Source organism: Cricetulus griseus, chromosome 2, assembly GCF_003668045.3.
Source record: "Cricetulus griseus strain 17A/GY chromosome 2, alternate assembly CriGri-PICRH-1.0, whole genome shotgun sequence".
In the NCBI taxonomy this organism is placed as follows: domain Eukaryota; kingdom Metazoa; phylum Chordata; class Mammalia; order Rodentia; family Cricetidae; genus Cricetulus; species Cricetulus griseus.
The window spans coordinates 382,963,798-382,979,434 of record NC_048595.1 but is presented as its reverse complement, the minus strand read 5'-3'; the positions used below and the strand labels follow the sequence as shown (position 1 = coordinate 382,979,434).

Sequence of the window (15,637 nt, the reverse complement as noted above, 5' to 3'; positions counted from 1 at the left end):
CCCCACAGGTCAGCCTGTTGCCAGTGTTACCATCTCACAGGCCCGCAGGCTGCCTTGACTGGAAAAATTGCACTTCTCATCTCAGGTCTCTGTGGACTTTGTAACCTTGCTGGCAGTGTATGAGGACACCTACCAGAGAAATATTAGCACTCTATAGCAATAGAAAAGGCCCAGAATTCCCACTTCTGAGTCAGTTATTTGCCAATGTTCCCCACTCATTCTCAGTTGCTGTGGCTGATGTCATCAAGTGTCCACAAGGCCATCCAGGTGTGTGGACACCTCTCCATATGATCTAGACTGCATAGCAGAGCGCATGTTGGAAGGGCATTCTGCCCTGAGAGGACCAGCTGCTATCTCCTGCAATGTCTCTATGTTCCCTCTTCATTCAGTTGTCCCCACTGACCTCTGTGACTGACAGTATCAGTCTCCTGTAACATGACATGGTGTGTGCAGAGGGTTCCTTGCCTGCTACACAGGGATGCAAGAGGCAAAGCCCCATAGCTAGACCAGTTTTCTGATAGGAAGTCACCTGTCATTGAATTGTCCTTTTGTGATGGACAGTGCCTTACCCCTTACTGTCCTTCAGCTCGGCCCAGTCCCCAGCAGGGTGATGCTACTGTCTCATAGGCCCTACATGACATTCCTGTCCCTGAATCCCTCTGCCCCTGCCTTTCCCCCTCCACCCCCCCTCCTTGTCCCTGCTGTCTTCATACTGCAGCTCCCTGAGAAGCTCCTGAGCCACTTGCCACAAGACCACAAGACCTCCCAGCCCCTCCCTGTGGGACCTGAGTCCCTCCTGACAATTCATGTGACTTACCTTAGTTCTTTATTTTTTTGCCTCCCAGTCCACCCTTGGGTTATGCTCATGGGTATCCAAGCAATGCTGTTTTTAGAGCTTTGTTCCTACCAAGGGACAGTGCCAGTATCACAGGAACTATGGTGTGGCTTGTGTGCCACCACCGCAGCTATGGAATGTACGTGGGTTTCATGGCTTTGTGGTGTCCCTGGTACAACATGGCCTTTGGAGTCTGACCAGCACAGCATGTGACACCTTAGGACACCGTTCTCTTCTTCCTTGGGTTCTCCAAGCCTCCTTCTGAATCCTCCGAATGTATTTTGTTTTGTTTTTGTTTTTTGGTTTCTTTGGTTTTTTTGAGACAGGGTTTCTCTGTGGCTTTGGAGGCTGTCCTGGAACTCACTCTGTAGACCAGGCTGGCCTTCAACTCACAGAGCACCTGTCTCTGCCTCCAAAATTCTGGGATTAAAGGCATGCACCACCACTGCCTGGCTCACTGGCACTCTTTTAAGTGAATTGTCCAGTGGGCCACTGGTGCCTTTTATTTTGTAATGCCTCTCAATCCTCTGAATATTGGAAGCTTATCTTACTCCACTATTGTGCATTGTGCTTAGCAGTTGTGACACCTGCCACCACTTTCTTTCTTCCTTCCTTTCTTTCTTTTCTGGTTTTTCGAGACAGGGTTTTTCTGTAGCTTTTGAGGCTGTCCTGGAACTCACTCTGCAGATCAGGCTGGCTTCAAATTCACAGAGATCTGCTTGTCTCTGCTGGGATTAAAGGCATACACCACCACCACCCCAAGCATGTCACCTGTTTCTTATGGATGGTCACCATTGTGAGGTAGAGGCAAGGAGAGATGCTTGAAACCTGAGACTCAAAGTACAGATTGTTTTATCAAAGGGTCACTCACTGCCTCACCACTTTCTGTCCTGACTGCTGGGTACCTGTTGTGAACCTGGCAGGTGATCCATACTTCCTGGTGTTGCCAGGGGTAGATAGTCAGAGATCAGGTGGGTCCAGGGAACTGGATGCAAGGTACAAGTGGTGCGAGATTTGGAGGGCACTCAGTGAGGGCCAGGCCAGCACTTCCAGAAATGCAGAAGGTGACTAAGCTGTGGAAGAAGGGAAGGGCCATGTGGGAGAACTAGCTGCTGGTTGCAAAGCTACTTGCTGTGTGAGTGTCCAGATATCTGCCATAAAGGCTGTCCTGACCAGTGCTCACCTGTGCAGGCATCCAAGCTGTGTGTGTGTGTGTGTGTGTGTGTGTGTGTGTGTGTGTGTGTGTGTGTGTGTGTGTGTGTGTGATGGGGGCAGGGAGTCAGAGAGGGGAGAATCGGAAGCAGGTACAAACTGAATTTTGGAGACACAATGGTGAAAAAATGGGAATCCCAAGAGGCAGCTGCCTAAGGAGAGCTGAGGGTGGCCCCAGACCCAGGCTGGCACAGCAGCCTCCACACAGCACTAGGTTCGATTCTGCTCAGCTCAGCTCAGCCCCTCCCCAGTGTGTGTGCCTCTGGGGATTCTAGGGACCTGGTTGCAATCCTTTCACAGCTCAGATTGCACCTCCCCAGGTTCCAGTGACCCAATTTCCATGACAACAACTTGAAGACTAACACAGAGGGGTCACAGGCACTATACAACCTGGTTCGCTAATGTAGCACTGCAGAGATGTGGGATTTTTTTTTAGCTAGACCGAAGGGTGCAGAGCAACTGAGGGAGCTAGCAGGTAATGTTCATCCATACAAAAATACACCGTGATTCATAAAGAAGCATTCTGGAGTCCAGCCTGTGTTCAAAGAGGGCGTTACTGTCTGTGATCTTCCCTACCTTCCTGACCACACCACTTCAGCCCACAGCTTCTGTCAGAAACCTGTTATTTCCCACAGCTGCGTGCCCAGCCCAGAACTTCCTTTTGATCCAAGCCAAATAATTGCAGCATGCTTCAAGCAAGTTTGGGTCAGTCTGCCTCTCTCTGGGCTACTGGTTTAGAGAGATTGTTTGGCACCAGTCATGCTGGAGCAGAGCTGTAATCCCAGTACTCACGAGGCCGAGGCAGGAGGATTGAGAGTCAATGGCTAACCTGGGATACATAGTGAGACCTTACTTATCTCAAAGCAACAGAATCAAACCTAAAGGTGTCTGGAGCTGTCATCCTCTTGGCCAGTGGTTTTTACCCTTCCTAACTCTGCCGACGCTTTAATACAGTTCCTCATGCTGTGGTAACCACAACCATAAAATTATTTTGTTGTTACCTTATAACTGTAATTTTGCTACTGCTTGAATCATAATGTAAATATCTGATATACAGGATATCTGATATATGAGCCCAAAAGGTTCGAGACCCACAGGTTGAGAACCACTGCCCTGTCTGGGCCCATCCATGCCATCCTGTCTTCCTGTATCTAGTCAGACCCCAGCCTCTCTGGAACCCTTCCCCACAGGCTGGATCCCCAGTCTCACATGCTTGGTGTCTCTGTATTATGTCTCCTGTATTATGTCACGTGGGTTTCTAAGCCAGTTTCTACCCATCAGAACAGAGAACATGTCCAGAGCACATGTCACACACAGTGTGACTCAGAGAGATCTGCACTCAAATGGCTGAGCAGATCCTGTGAAAAGTCGCATCCTGTACCTATCCTTCCTTTTTTGGTGTTCAAGACAGGGTTTCTCTGTGTAATAGCCCTGGCTGTCCTGGAACTCACTCTGTAGACCAGGCTGGCCTCAAACTCACAGAGATCCGCCTGCCTCTGACACCTGAGTGCTGGGATTAAAGGTGTGCACCACTGGCTTCTTTCTTTTTTAATAATTACATTTTATTTATGGGAGGGGAATCATGCCATGGTGTGCTTGTGGTTGTCAGAGGACAACTTGTAGAAGTTGGTTTTCTCCTTCCACCCATGCAGATCCCAGGGATTCAACTCAGGCCCTCAAGCTTGGAGGCAGGCACTTTGACCCGCCAAGCCATCTCACCAGCCTTAGCCTCCCTTTCTGTTTGGGGTGTCTTTTTTTGGGGGGGGGTTTGAGACAGGGTTTCTCTGTGTAGCTTTGGAGCCTATCCTGGCACTCGCTCTGGAGACCAGGCTGGCCTCGAACTCACAGAGATCTGCCTGCCTCTGCCTTTCGAGTGCTGGGATTAAAGGTGTGCGCCACCAACGCCCGGCTCTGTTTGGGGTGTTTTATGAGAGTAGGAATGAGTGTCTGCAGCCTTTGGAGTTGGGGGTCGCTGTGTCACTCTGATGGATCCTTGGATCTAAGTGCGGTGTCTTTGCAGATGCCTGCTCTGTGCCAGTTTCCGAGATCATCGCTGTTGAGGAAAGAGATGTTCATGAGAAACAGTCCTCTAGTGGCCGGTGGCAGAAAATGGAAAATCCGTTCGCATTCACAGGTGAGGGAGCTCAGTGCTTGCCAGGCCCTCCTTTAGCTCCTCCATGTAGACTACAGAGAAGATTACTTACTAGGTCGGTAATTGGCTTATCTTCATAGACTCTTTTTCTCCTTTCTTTCTTTCCTTCTTTCTTTCTTTTTCTGAGACAGGGTTTCTCTGTGTAGCTTTGGAGACTTTTTTTTTTCTTTAGAAGATTTATCTATTTATTATGTAGATAGTATTCTGTCTGCATGTATGCCTGCAGGCCAGAAAAGGGTGCCAGATCTCATTACAGATGGTTGCTGGCTGCCATATTGTTCCTGGGAATTGAACTCAGGATCTCTGAGCGTTCTTAACCTCTGAGCTATCTCTCCAGCCCCCTAGACTCTTTCTGATAGCAATTACTCAACATCTTCGAATGTAAAGTAATTGCCATGTGTTGCTAAAATCCTCCCTCCTCCCAAGGTCCCAGGGACAAATACAGGCAACTTAGCACCAAAGGTCACTCTGGGGAATGACTTTATTGGGCTTTCTTACTGAATGGAGGTGAGAATCTCTTGTCCTAGTATCAGCTTCTACGAGGTGGGTGTAAACTCTCAACCAGCCCAGCTGGGATGACCTTTTACAAGGGGGACACAGCTGAACTCCCCAAGTGATGATCCCAGCACTCTTGCAGTGAGAGTAGTACAGCTATGTCCTCCTTGGCAGCTAGTACGGCTTATGAGGCCTCACTTCCATAGCTGCAGACCCTGCTAACCTGTGTTGGTTTCTGTGCAGTTCACTGTGTGAAGCGAGCAAGCCATCACCGCTGGAAGTGGGCACAGGTGACCTTCTGGAGTTCTGACGAGCAGCTGTGTCACCTGTGGCTGCAAACCCTTCGTGAGCTGCTGGAGAGCCTGAGTACGTGCGCGAGCTTTCGGATTTGTTGCCAGGCAGCACAGCTGTGGTGGCACGCGGGACTCGGTGACCTGACCCAGGTGGACGTGATGGATCCCTTTGATTTGTTTTTATGTTTACTACTTACAGCACCACTGTAGAGCAGTAGAAGTGTGTAGACTCCTCAGCTGGAGTACTGGCCCAGCCCCTGCTTATGAGCAGTGAGACTGGAGGAAAATCCCTTAGGCCCCAAAGCCTCAGTTCCTCTCTGTGCAAGTGGAGTGGATGCAAATGCATTCCAGGTGCAAATGAGGATGATTGGACAGGATGTGGGGGAACTGCCTCTTGCCTTTGGGGTGTATGGCCTCTGAAATGCAGCAGAGTGTGCAGTACCTGGTTAGCGTGTGCTGAGGGACCATTTCTCTGTCACCTTGAACAGGGCATCCTGTTCTCTTTGCACCTGCCGCACTATCATGTTATAACCTCATGTACAAAGACGACAATTCTATAGACGTCGACTATAGATACATTGCTAGTTTTTTTTTTTTTTTTTTTTTACCTTTTTGAGGTTAATTTGGCGTATGCCTTTTAAAGAATAAATTGTAGGGCCAGTGAGATGGCTCAGTGGGTAAAGGCACTTACCCCCAACACACAGGACCTGAGTTCAACCCACAGGACCTGTGTGGTGGAAGGAGAGAACCAAACCCTTCAAGTTGTGCTCTACCTGAGTGTATGAACTCATGAGCTCACATGCACGCGCACACACACACACACTAAATAAAGGAATAAAAAGTGAAACAAAAACAAATCAAAAGTGAATTATAAAAGACCAGCATGGTGGCACATGCCTACGATCCCAGCACTTGGGAAGGAGGCAGGGGGATTTCAAGTTCTAAACTGGACTGGACTTTATAGTGAGACTGTCTCAAAGCAACTGGAAAAAAAAAAAAAAAAAACCAAAAGAAAAGAAGGCGGCCACCAAGCCTGACCACTTCGCTTCCATCTCCAGAACCTATAAGCCAGAAAGAGACAACCAGTTCCTTCATGTTGTCTCATCTCATCCCCACAACTCCACAAATACATAATATAATAAAAGGGGAAGGGTAGAAGAGAGAGAGAGAGAGAGAGAGAGAGAGAGAGAGAGAGAGAGAGAGAGAGACTTGAATTATAAGGTATTTGAAATTGCTCAACTCCCAGGCCTATTCACGAAGCTCATCCCTCAATTACTGGAGGGTGGTTAGAATGGAATTTCTGAATTCTTTTTTTCCCTGGTACTGGAGTCTCCCCCCCCCCACCCTTTTAAAGATCACCCCAAGTTTCTAGACCTTTTGTTGCCAGCTCTGTCCCTTGGCTACTACCCTCTGTGATGCCTCAGTTTCTCCACTGGTCTCCAGACTCTTCTTCCTCCCACACATCCCACTCTCTGCTTGCCCCGCCTCCCACTAAGTCTCTGACATCCACTGATTAGGTACGCTAGGCTGGCTGGTCCCCAGGGGTCCGTTTGTCTCCACCTCCTCAGCACTGGGGTGTGTGTGTGTGTGTGTGTGTGTGTGTGTGTGTGTGTGTGTGTGTGTGTGTGTGTGTGTGTGTGTCTGTGTGTGTCTGTGTGCCTGTGTGCCTGTGTGCCTGTGTGTGCGCGCATGTGCACATGCGTGCACACGTGCGCCACCCCCTGGCTTTTGGAAAACTATGAACATGGATTCTGGCAGTTGAACTGATCCTGGTACTTGCTTTGAAAGCTCTTTTCCAAATGCACCATCCCTCCAGATGTTTAATGTGTTTCTAAAATTCTTTCTACACTTATTCACTTTATTTTGTGTGTGTGTGTGTGTTTTGCCTCCTTGTATGTGTGTATGCTATATGAATGCCTGGTGCTCATGGAGGTCAGAAGAAAATGTCACACCCCCATGGATTTGGAATTATGGGTGGTTGTGAACCACCATGTTAGAACTGGTGATTGAAGCCAGGTCCTCTGTATGAATGGCAAGTGCTCTAAACTAATGGGTCATTTCTCCAACCCTAGCCCCTTAAGGTATCTCATAAAACTTTTTTTTATTTTTATTTTATGTATATGAGTGCTTTGACTCCATTTATGTGCGTACATTTGTTCACAGTGCCTATGGTGGCCAGAAGAGGGTGCTGGATCCCCTGGAACTGAGAGCTACATGGGTTCTGGGAACTGAACCTAAGTCCTCTGCAAAAACAGCAGAAGCTCTTCACTGCCAGCCTCCTCCCCAGCCCTGGTTTAATGTTTTATTGGAATAAGCCAGAGAAATGGTTGTGTTCTGAGCGTGTGGGTTTTTACACTAAGCATCTATATTCCCCAGGTTCCACTTCTTCCCAGAGGTCACTGTGACCCTGTTGTTGTTATTGTTATTTTTTGGCTTCATAAATTAAAATGGAGCAGCACCCGTTCTTTTGTACCTGGCTTTGACATGAACATTGTGAATGCAAAGCTTGTCTCTTTATCCTGTGTGGCTGTGGTTGTTCATTCTTACAGCTGCCCAGCACCCATACTCCGAGTTGGCTTTGTTTGTTTTGTCATTTAAGGACTGTTAGTAAAACACACTTGGGTCTGGTTGTTAACAGTCTCGCTGCTCTCACAGCCATCTTACCTGTGATCTTCAATCCCTTTCTCTATCCCTGCATCTGACTTCCTAACACCTCATTTAAGAGTTCTCACTTAGGTTCGGGGAGAAGCAGGCTCCTGACTTCCTTTCTGTGATATCCCTATCTGGGTATGCCATGGCGGTCACTCAGAAATGCTTCCCTTTCTGTCCTTTGGAAAAGGTCACACTCAGGGAGACTGAGTTTCTTAAGTAGTTTGAGGGACTTCAGTGAAGAAAGTGTTTAAGCCTGGGAATTCTTACTGGGAAGGCATTTATCTATCTGTGTGTGTACACCTGTGTGGAGGTCAGAGGCTGACTGCAGATCAGGGCTCTTCCTCTTTCACACTCTATTTTTTGAAACTCAGTCTCTTGAACTCTTAGGAGTTCAATGATTTGACTGGACTGGCTGGCCAGTCAGCCAGCCCAGCAACCCTCCTGTCTTCTGTGATCTTCTTAACTCTGGAACTTCACCTGACTTTTTTGCTTTGTTTTGTCTTTTATGTTTTGAGACAGGATCTCTCTACATGGCCTTGGCTGTCTTGGAACTCACTATATATAGTGGACCAGGTTGCCTCAGAACTCACTATAGGTAGAGGACCAGGCTAGCCTGGAAATCACCATAGATAGTAGAGCCAGCCAGCTTCAAACTCAGAGATCCAACTACCTCTGCCTTCCAAGTGCTGGGATTAAAGGTGTGTACCACCAAGCCTGGTGCTTCACTTGGCTTTTTTGTGGGTGTAGAGAATTGGAGCTAAGTGGATGTATGCACAGCGAACACCACTTTGTTGAGCCATCTCCTTGGCTCTGTATCTGGCTTTTCTGAGACAACTAGAAATGATAAAATATGAAGCAGACATACTTTAAGTTTCTTTTTTTCATGGCAAAATATAACTATTTATTAGGGTTTTTTCTTATAAACATTTTCTTCCTTTAAAAAAAAAAAAGAACCTAGAATTTAAATACCTCCCATTCCACCACATATAAGACTGTGTACATTATTTACATCTCTCAAAACGTATTACAGATTTTCTAACATTCAGTATTTTCTTTAAAATAACAATAATGAAGCAATTAAACTTTGATCAGTAACTACAATTTGCATAATCTTAGCATAATTTACAATATGGCGACCACTATTTTAAGTTACTTCATTTTGTATTTATTTGCTTTTACTTGTTTATTTTGAGAGGTCTGATGTACCCCGGGCTGGCCCAGAATTTCTTTTGTTTGTTTGTTTTGTTTTGTTGGTTTTTTGAGACAGGGTTTCTCTGTGAAACAGTACTGGCTGTCCTGGAACTCATTCTGTAGACCTTGAGGCCTGGCTGGCCTCAAACTCACAGAGATCCACCTGCCTCTACCTCCTGAGTGCTGGGATTGAAGGTGTGCACCACCAATGCCTGGCTTGGCTCAGAATTTTTATGCAGCATAAATGAATGCAACACACTTTTACATAGCTAAAAAAAAATACTCTGCAACATAAACAAATGTAACACATCTTTCTATAGTTAAAGTAATATTCCACAATACCTAGCCAACTGGCTGGGACTGAAGGAAGGGCTGAAGCCAGGCCTAGGATGCCGTGGGAGCCTCTCTTCTCATTGTCCATCCATCTGACTTATCTGTCTCTCTGTGTGTCTGTCTTCCTCTCCTCCTGCTCCTCCCTGTTTTTCCATCTCATTCTTGTTCTCAAAAGCCTCTTCCTTCTCACGGGCAGATGGAGGTACATACATCCATGTTCATGCCTCATGAGACTTGGCTAAGACAGGGACTTTCCTGATGCTCCACACATGTGCCAAGCCCCTCCCTCATCTCAACAGCTGGTCACTTTTTTCCTTTGATGACCAAGAATTCTATAACTTCTCTGTCTCTCTCTCTTAAAAATTTTATTTATTTTTTAAGGAGGGAGTCGGATCCTTTGGAACATGAGTTACAGACAGTTGTGAGCTGCCAAGAGGGTGCTTGGAATTGAACCTGGGTTCTCTGGAAGAGCAGCCAATGCTCTTAACCACTGAGCCATCTCTCCAGCCCCAGATGACCAAGAATTCTTTGTCAAAACCCATTTCCTCTTCAACCAGCAGCATACTAATTGATCTTGAATTTATTGCACCCATTGTGACTGACTGGTGTGGATATTGTTTTGCAGCTTCAAGACCAAAGCACTTGCTGGTATTTATCAACCCTTTTGGAGGAAAAGGTCAGGGCAAGCGCATCTATGAAAAAAAAGTAGCACCTCTGTTCTCCTTGGCTTCCATCACCACCGAAATCATCAGTAAGTATATTGGGCACCGGGGCAAGTATGTAGAGGCCAGCCTGAGAGGGACTTACACGCCACCACTGGAGAGGACTTTAGCCTAGTTGATCATTTCAAACTCAGTTCTCAGTTGGAAGAATGCAAATAATAATAATAATAATAATAATAATAATAATAATAATAATATACTTAATGTACTTCCCCTATAAAGTGCTCACAGGAACAACAAGGAAATTAAAGAACAGAGTTGGAGGGCAGGAAGTCCTTGCAGGAAAAGATACCAGCAGTGGACGTCTCTGAATGTCACATCGTGGGTCATTTTACAAAACATGACTTACCCCCATGTCATAGCACTCTGTCATCAGTGCAGTGCTGGTTTTAGAGAGGGAGACAGAGTGGTCCATTGCTCCTGCTAGCCTTCAGGGCCTTGGTATAACCCCATTAGCAAGATACTTAGTGCAGCTGGTCCTGGCTGTAATCCCAGCATTCAGGAGGCTGAAGCAGGAGGGCTAGGTATCGGAGGCTAGCCTGGTCACATAGTAAGACTCTGCTTCTCCCTCCCTCCCCGCCCCCCCCCCAAAAAAGGCTAATTAGCAACAGCATGCCAGAAGAGGGCTCCAGATCTCATTATAGACGGTTGTGAGCTACCATGTGGTTGTTGGGAATTGAATTCAGTACCTCTGAGTTCTGGAAGAGCTGCCAGTGCTCTTAACCCCTAAGCCATCTCTTCAGCTCCCCTGCCGTGTCTTCTTACATTCTGGTATATTCTAAAATGCTTAAAAGTAACTTGTATATTAAGGAATAAGTGTAACAGAGACTGCATTTATTCTAATTGCTGCCAGAGAAATTATTATTTTTTTAAAGATTTTATTTATTATGTATACAGTCCTCTGCCTGCATGCAGATCTCATTCATGGCAGTTGTGAGCCACCATGTGGTTGCTGGGAATTGAACTCAGGACCTCTGGAAGAACAATCAGTGCTCTTAACCGCTGAGCCATCTCTCCAGCCCCTGACAAAGAAATTATTCATTGGGGCTGAAGAGATGGTTCAGTGGTTAAGGGCACTTGCTGCTCTTGCAGAGGACCAGGGTCCAATTCCCAGCATTCACATAGCAGCTCACAGCCACCTGTGACATTTGTCTTGAGAGATCCACTGACCTCTTCTGTGGGCACTGCTTGCACATGGTCCTCATGCATACATGCAAGCAGATGCTCGTGCACATGAGTTAAAAATAAAAGAAATTAGTTGTTGACAAGTGTGAAGAATGTCAGGTCGTGCCTGGTTATTTCCCATGGAGGCTGCCTTACTCTTTTGTAAGGAGTGAGGTGACTCTGAGATGGGACTTCCTCTTATAAAATAGCATCAGTTGGCAGTTAGCACATATGGGTCCCATGATGTGAAGATGAATGGTCCCCTGTAATGTTTCCCCCACAGTTACTGAGCATGCCAATCAAGCCAAGGAGACCTTATACGAGATCAACACAGACAGCTATGATGGGTGAGTTACACTAGCGTTCCTCGTGGTCACAGACAGTGGATGCTAGCCAAGACCTACCCTGTGGGAGCTATTGGGTTGCCCTGGACTGTGAGAATGTCCTTGGCCTTCCCTCCTTGTCACAGGACACGTGTCCCCCACATGGATGCCCACAGTTCTCCATGCCACTCTGCAATCATCCCCAGCACTGGACAGCACCCCAGAAAACCCCATCTTGCCCACACTGCTTGCTCCCCTCAGCTTTCCTGACCCACTTATTTCACTTAGTCCCCTCTGCTCCTGTTTTCTGAGTTCCCAAGACTGTGCCCAGATCCCTGGGGGTTGACAACAGGAGCAGTGTTCCCCTCTCATCTGAGGTTCACTGCTGGGCACTGCAAGGCCACCCAACTGGATCAAGAGCAGAACAACGTATGTTATCCCCTACCTATGAGGAGCCTCCCAGCAGTAGGAATGCTATCACACTGGGGTAGTATTCACACCCAGCAAGCTTGAATCTCAATATTCAGTGTTTTTTAAACTTTAATCTCTATTTTTGCAGTGCTGGGCACTAAACCCAGGGTGTTTGTGTGCTAGGCAAGTACTCTGCCACTGTTATCCCAGATCAAGCTATACTTTTGTTTTACTTTATTTTTTTAAAAAATATTTATTATGTATACAATGTTCTGTCTGCACATTATGCCTGCAGGCCAGAAGAGGTTACCAGATCTCATTACAGATTGTTGTCAGCCACCATGTGGTTGCTGGGGATTGAACTCAGTACCTCTGGAAGAGCAGTCAGTGCTCTTAACCTCTGACCAATCTCTCCAGCCCTTGTTTTATTTTTTAACTATTATTTATTTTTTATGTGTATGACGGTTTGGTTCCATATATGTAAGTGTGTGTACCATGTGTGTGCCTGTTCCATGGAAGGCAGAAGAGGGGATCAGATTCCCTGGAACTGGAGTTATAGACAGTTGTGAGCTACCATGTGGGTGCTGGGAATCAAACCCAGGTCTTCTGGAAGAGTAGTACATGCTCTTGACCTCTGAGCCATTTCTCCAGCCCCAAACCATAGCTTTTCGATGATGGCTGATCGTGGATAGGCACACATAAACGCTCTGCTTAGAAACCACCAAAATGCTACATCTCTAGCAGGGAAGCCGGGGTCTGTGAAGGATCCTGTTGTTTGGAAAAGCCGAATAGGCAGGCTGGTGGGACCTCATGGAATAGGGAGTGGTTCAGGTGCCCAGTTTCCGGGTGTCTGACAGGCCAGTCTTGAAAGCTGTCCCCAGTGCTTGAGGCCTCCAGTTGCTGCAAGCATAGGACTTGACATTGCTGTGTTCCTCCTGCAGCATCGTGTGTGTTGGCGGGGATGGCATGTTCAGTGAGGTGCTGCATGGGGTGATCGGGAGGACACAGCAAAGCGCTGGCATCGACCCCAATCACCCCAGAGCCGTGCTGGTACCCAGTACCCTCAGGATTGGCATCATCCCTGCAGGTATGGCACGCATATGGCTTTCTTTTCACTGTTGTCATTAGGAGGAATTCTCCATGTACAGCCACAGGGCATGTCCAGTCCTATGGTCACACCCCCACCATATCATTAGTAATGCTTCCTTAGGATTAGGGTTTCAAGTGGGGATGGGGATATCATTCCTGGTCAATCCTTCATTTAAATTGTGATTTCTGCTATCAGGATGAAGAGAAAAGAGGATCAGGAGTTTTAGATCACCTCTGTTACATAGTGAGTTCAGCCTAGGCAACACTAGACCCTGTTTTTTAAAAAAGTGATTTTTTGGGGGGGAGGTGGGGTTTGAGACAGGGTCTCTGTTTAACAGTCCTGGCTGTCCTGGAACTTGCTCCATAGACCAGGCTGGCCTCAGACTTACTGAGATCCGCCTGCATCTGCCTCTTGAGTGCTGGGATTAAAGGCGTGTGCCACCACCGCCCAGCCAAAACTATAAGTAGTTTCTCATAACTCCACTCCTTACCATGAAATAAGTTATGAATGGCAGAAAGAACATGACTGCATCTGGGAGGAACCTTATCCTGGCGCCCTAAGAGCTCAGCCTCACACAGGACAGTCCCTGCCAACATCTGGGGGCCAGTGGGGCTGCTATCCTTGAGTCAGAAGGTACCTGGCTCCTGCGGACAGAGATGGGTTGTTGGGGTGGCTGTCTGGAAGAAATTACTCCTAATTGAACTGAGAACTGGGATCTGTGCCTGGTGTCGGCTAGAAGAACCTAACTAGGAGTCCTCAGACCTCAGGAAGGGGACACAGATAGGGAGGCAGTGACAGAACTCAGGACAGGACTTGGGCCATTTTGGGAGGAAGGTGTGGGGGACTGAGTCCTGAGGGTGTCTGTCTGGCTTTGGGTGTTTGATGCCTTACTAGAAAGTTCATAGTTCTTTGAAAACAGTGAGAGGGTCTTGACTTTTACCTCGACTGATTGAGAGCTCAGGAAATTGGAAAAGCATACTACTGGGTGTGTCTGTGAAGGTACTTTGGGGAAAGCTTTGGTGGGACATTAGCTGTGACTGAGGGAGAAGCTTCATCGGCAGGCTTGATTGGCAGGTTTGATGAACACGCTCTAAGATGAAGGCAAGTGGACTAAGAGACCCTGAGGGAAGACAAGTTGAGTTTCCTAACCAAAGATGTAGAGCCCTTACTGTTAGCAGGTCCCTTACCAGTCATCACTTGGCCATCAGAGTGACCTGTGGGACCACAGCGGAGCCCCTGATTCTGTGGAAGTTGCCACATGAATAATGTGTGATGCTAGTCACACATTATTCCCAGAGGCTCTGGGAACTGGCCTCTGCTTAGCAGGGGCCGTGTCCAAAACTTGATCTTTGCTGTGCCACCAGGACTGTGGCTCCAACTGGCTGCAGGCAGAGAACTCCCACCATTCAGTGTGTTGGGAAAGCCAAGTGTTACTGTGAGCACAGATCATTCTTTTCAACCTGACCCTCCATGCTAAGGTCGTTCCTGGCCGTGTCACTAGAGTGTCGAATGACAGCCTTGGGAGCCACATGCAGCCTCTTCACAGAGGAACACCAGGTGGACTGTGAACCACCTGTCCTTGGGATGAAATCTGAAGCAATGGCTTTGTGTGACCTCCACTGGATTCAGCTGGTTCAAAAGCCCTGATGATTCTTTCACTTCATTAAAGCACAAAATGAGTTTCTTTGGCAGAATACTCTCAGGGTGCTGACTCAGCTCTGACTTCTGCCCAGCTCTGTTTCAGCCAGGTGACAGCTCCCATGCTAAGTAGCAGGCAGGCAGATTCATGCTTGATACCACAGTGGGGACTGCAGGACAGTGCAATAAGGATGAGGATGGTGGTGGTAGTGGACACCTTTGCCCCTCAGCTTGAAGTCAAGGAAAGTTCTGAGGGAATTGATTATTCAGTGCAATCATGACCACCTTGGACAAAGTGAGGAGCTGGTTAGGCTGAGCAAGGAAGGTGATGCCAGGGACATGCAACTCTCCCCTGTTCACCCAGTAGAAAGGATGGGAATGGCCGGGAGGTGGTGATGTACACCTTTAGTCCTAGCACTCGGGAGGCAGAGACAGGTGGATGATCTCTGTGAGTTTGAGGCCAGCTTGGTCTACAGAGCAAGTTCCAAGACAGGCTCTATAGCCTGTCCAGAGAAACCCTGTCTTGAAAAACCAAAAAGAAAAAAATAAGAAGGAAGGAAGGACGGAAGGAAGGAAGGGAGGAAGGGATGGATGGATGGGGGTGGTACCCAGAAAAGCTGGGGTCATCTCAGGCTCTAGTTCTAGTTACTTCTCTTTTACTGTGGTAAAACCCTGTCAAAAGCAGCTTGGGCCTGATGGTGGTGGTACATGCCTTTAAAATCCCAGCACTCAGGAGTCAGAGGCAGGTGGATCTCTGTGAGTTTGAGACTAGCCTGGTCTACAAGAGCTAGTTCCAGGACAGCCTCCAAAGCCACGGAGAAACCCTGTCTCAAAAACCCCAACTGCCCCTCCCCGCCAAAAAAGAGCAGCTTAGGGAGGAAAGGGTTTATTCAGCTTACACTTCCAGGTCACAATCCATCATTAAGGAAAGTCAGGACAGGCACTCACTCAAGCAGGAACTGAAGCAGAAACCTGCTTAGTTATCTAGTTTTCTTATACAGCCCAGGCCCATCTGCCTAGGGATGGTACTGCCCACAGTGGGCTGGGGCCTCCTGGACATGGCCACAGGTCAATCTGATTGAGACAGTCCTTCAATTGAGGCTCTTTCTTCCTAGGTGACTCTGGG

At 47.5% G+C, this 15,637-nt stretch overlaps 1 protein-coding gene across 1 annotated transcript in view; it reads left to right on the top strand.

Moving 5' to 3' along the window:
* Positions 1 to 15,637, top strand: part of Cerk (ceramide kinase) — a 44,439-nt gene that overhangs the window by 16,758 nt on the left and 12,044 nt on the right. The window contains exons 2-6 of the mRNA XM_027396203.2: positions 4,068 to 4,181; positions 4,938 to 5,060; positions 9,789 to 9,914; positions 11,333 to 11,396; positions 12,725 to 12,870. Coding sequence (XP_027252004.1) covers positions 4,068 to 4,181; positions 4,938 to 5,060; positions 9,789 to 9,914; positions 11,333 to 11,396; positions 12,725 to 12,870 — 573 coding nt within the window. The remainder of the gene's footprint in view (positions 1 to 4,067; positions 4,182 to 4,937; positions 5,061 to 9,788; positions 9,915 to 11,332; positions 11,397 to 12,724; positions 12,871 to 15,637) is intronic.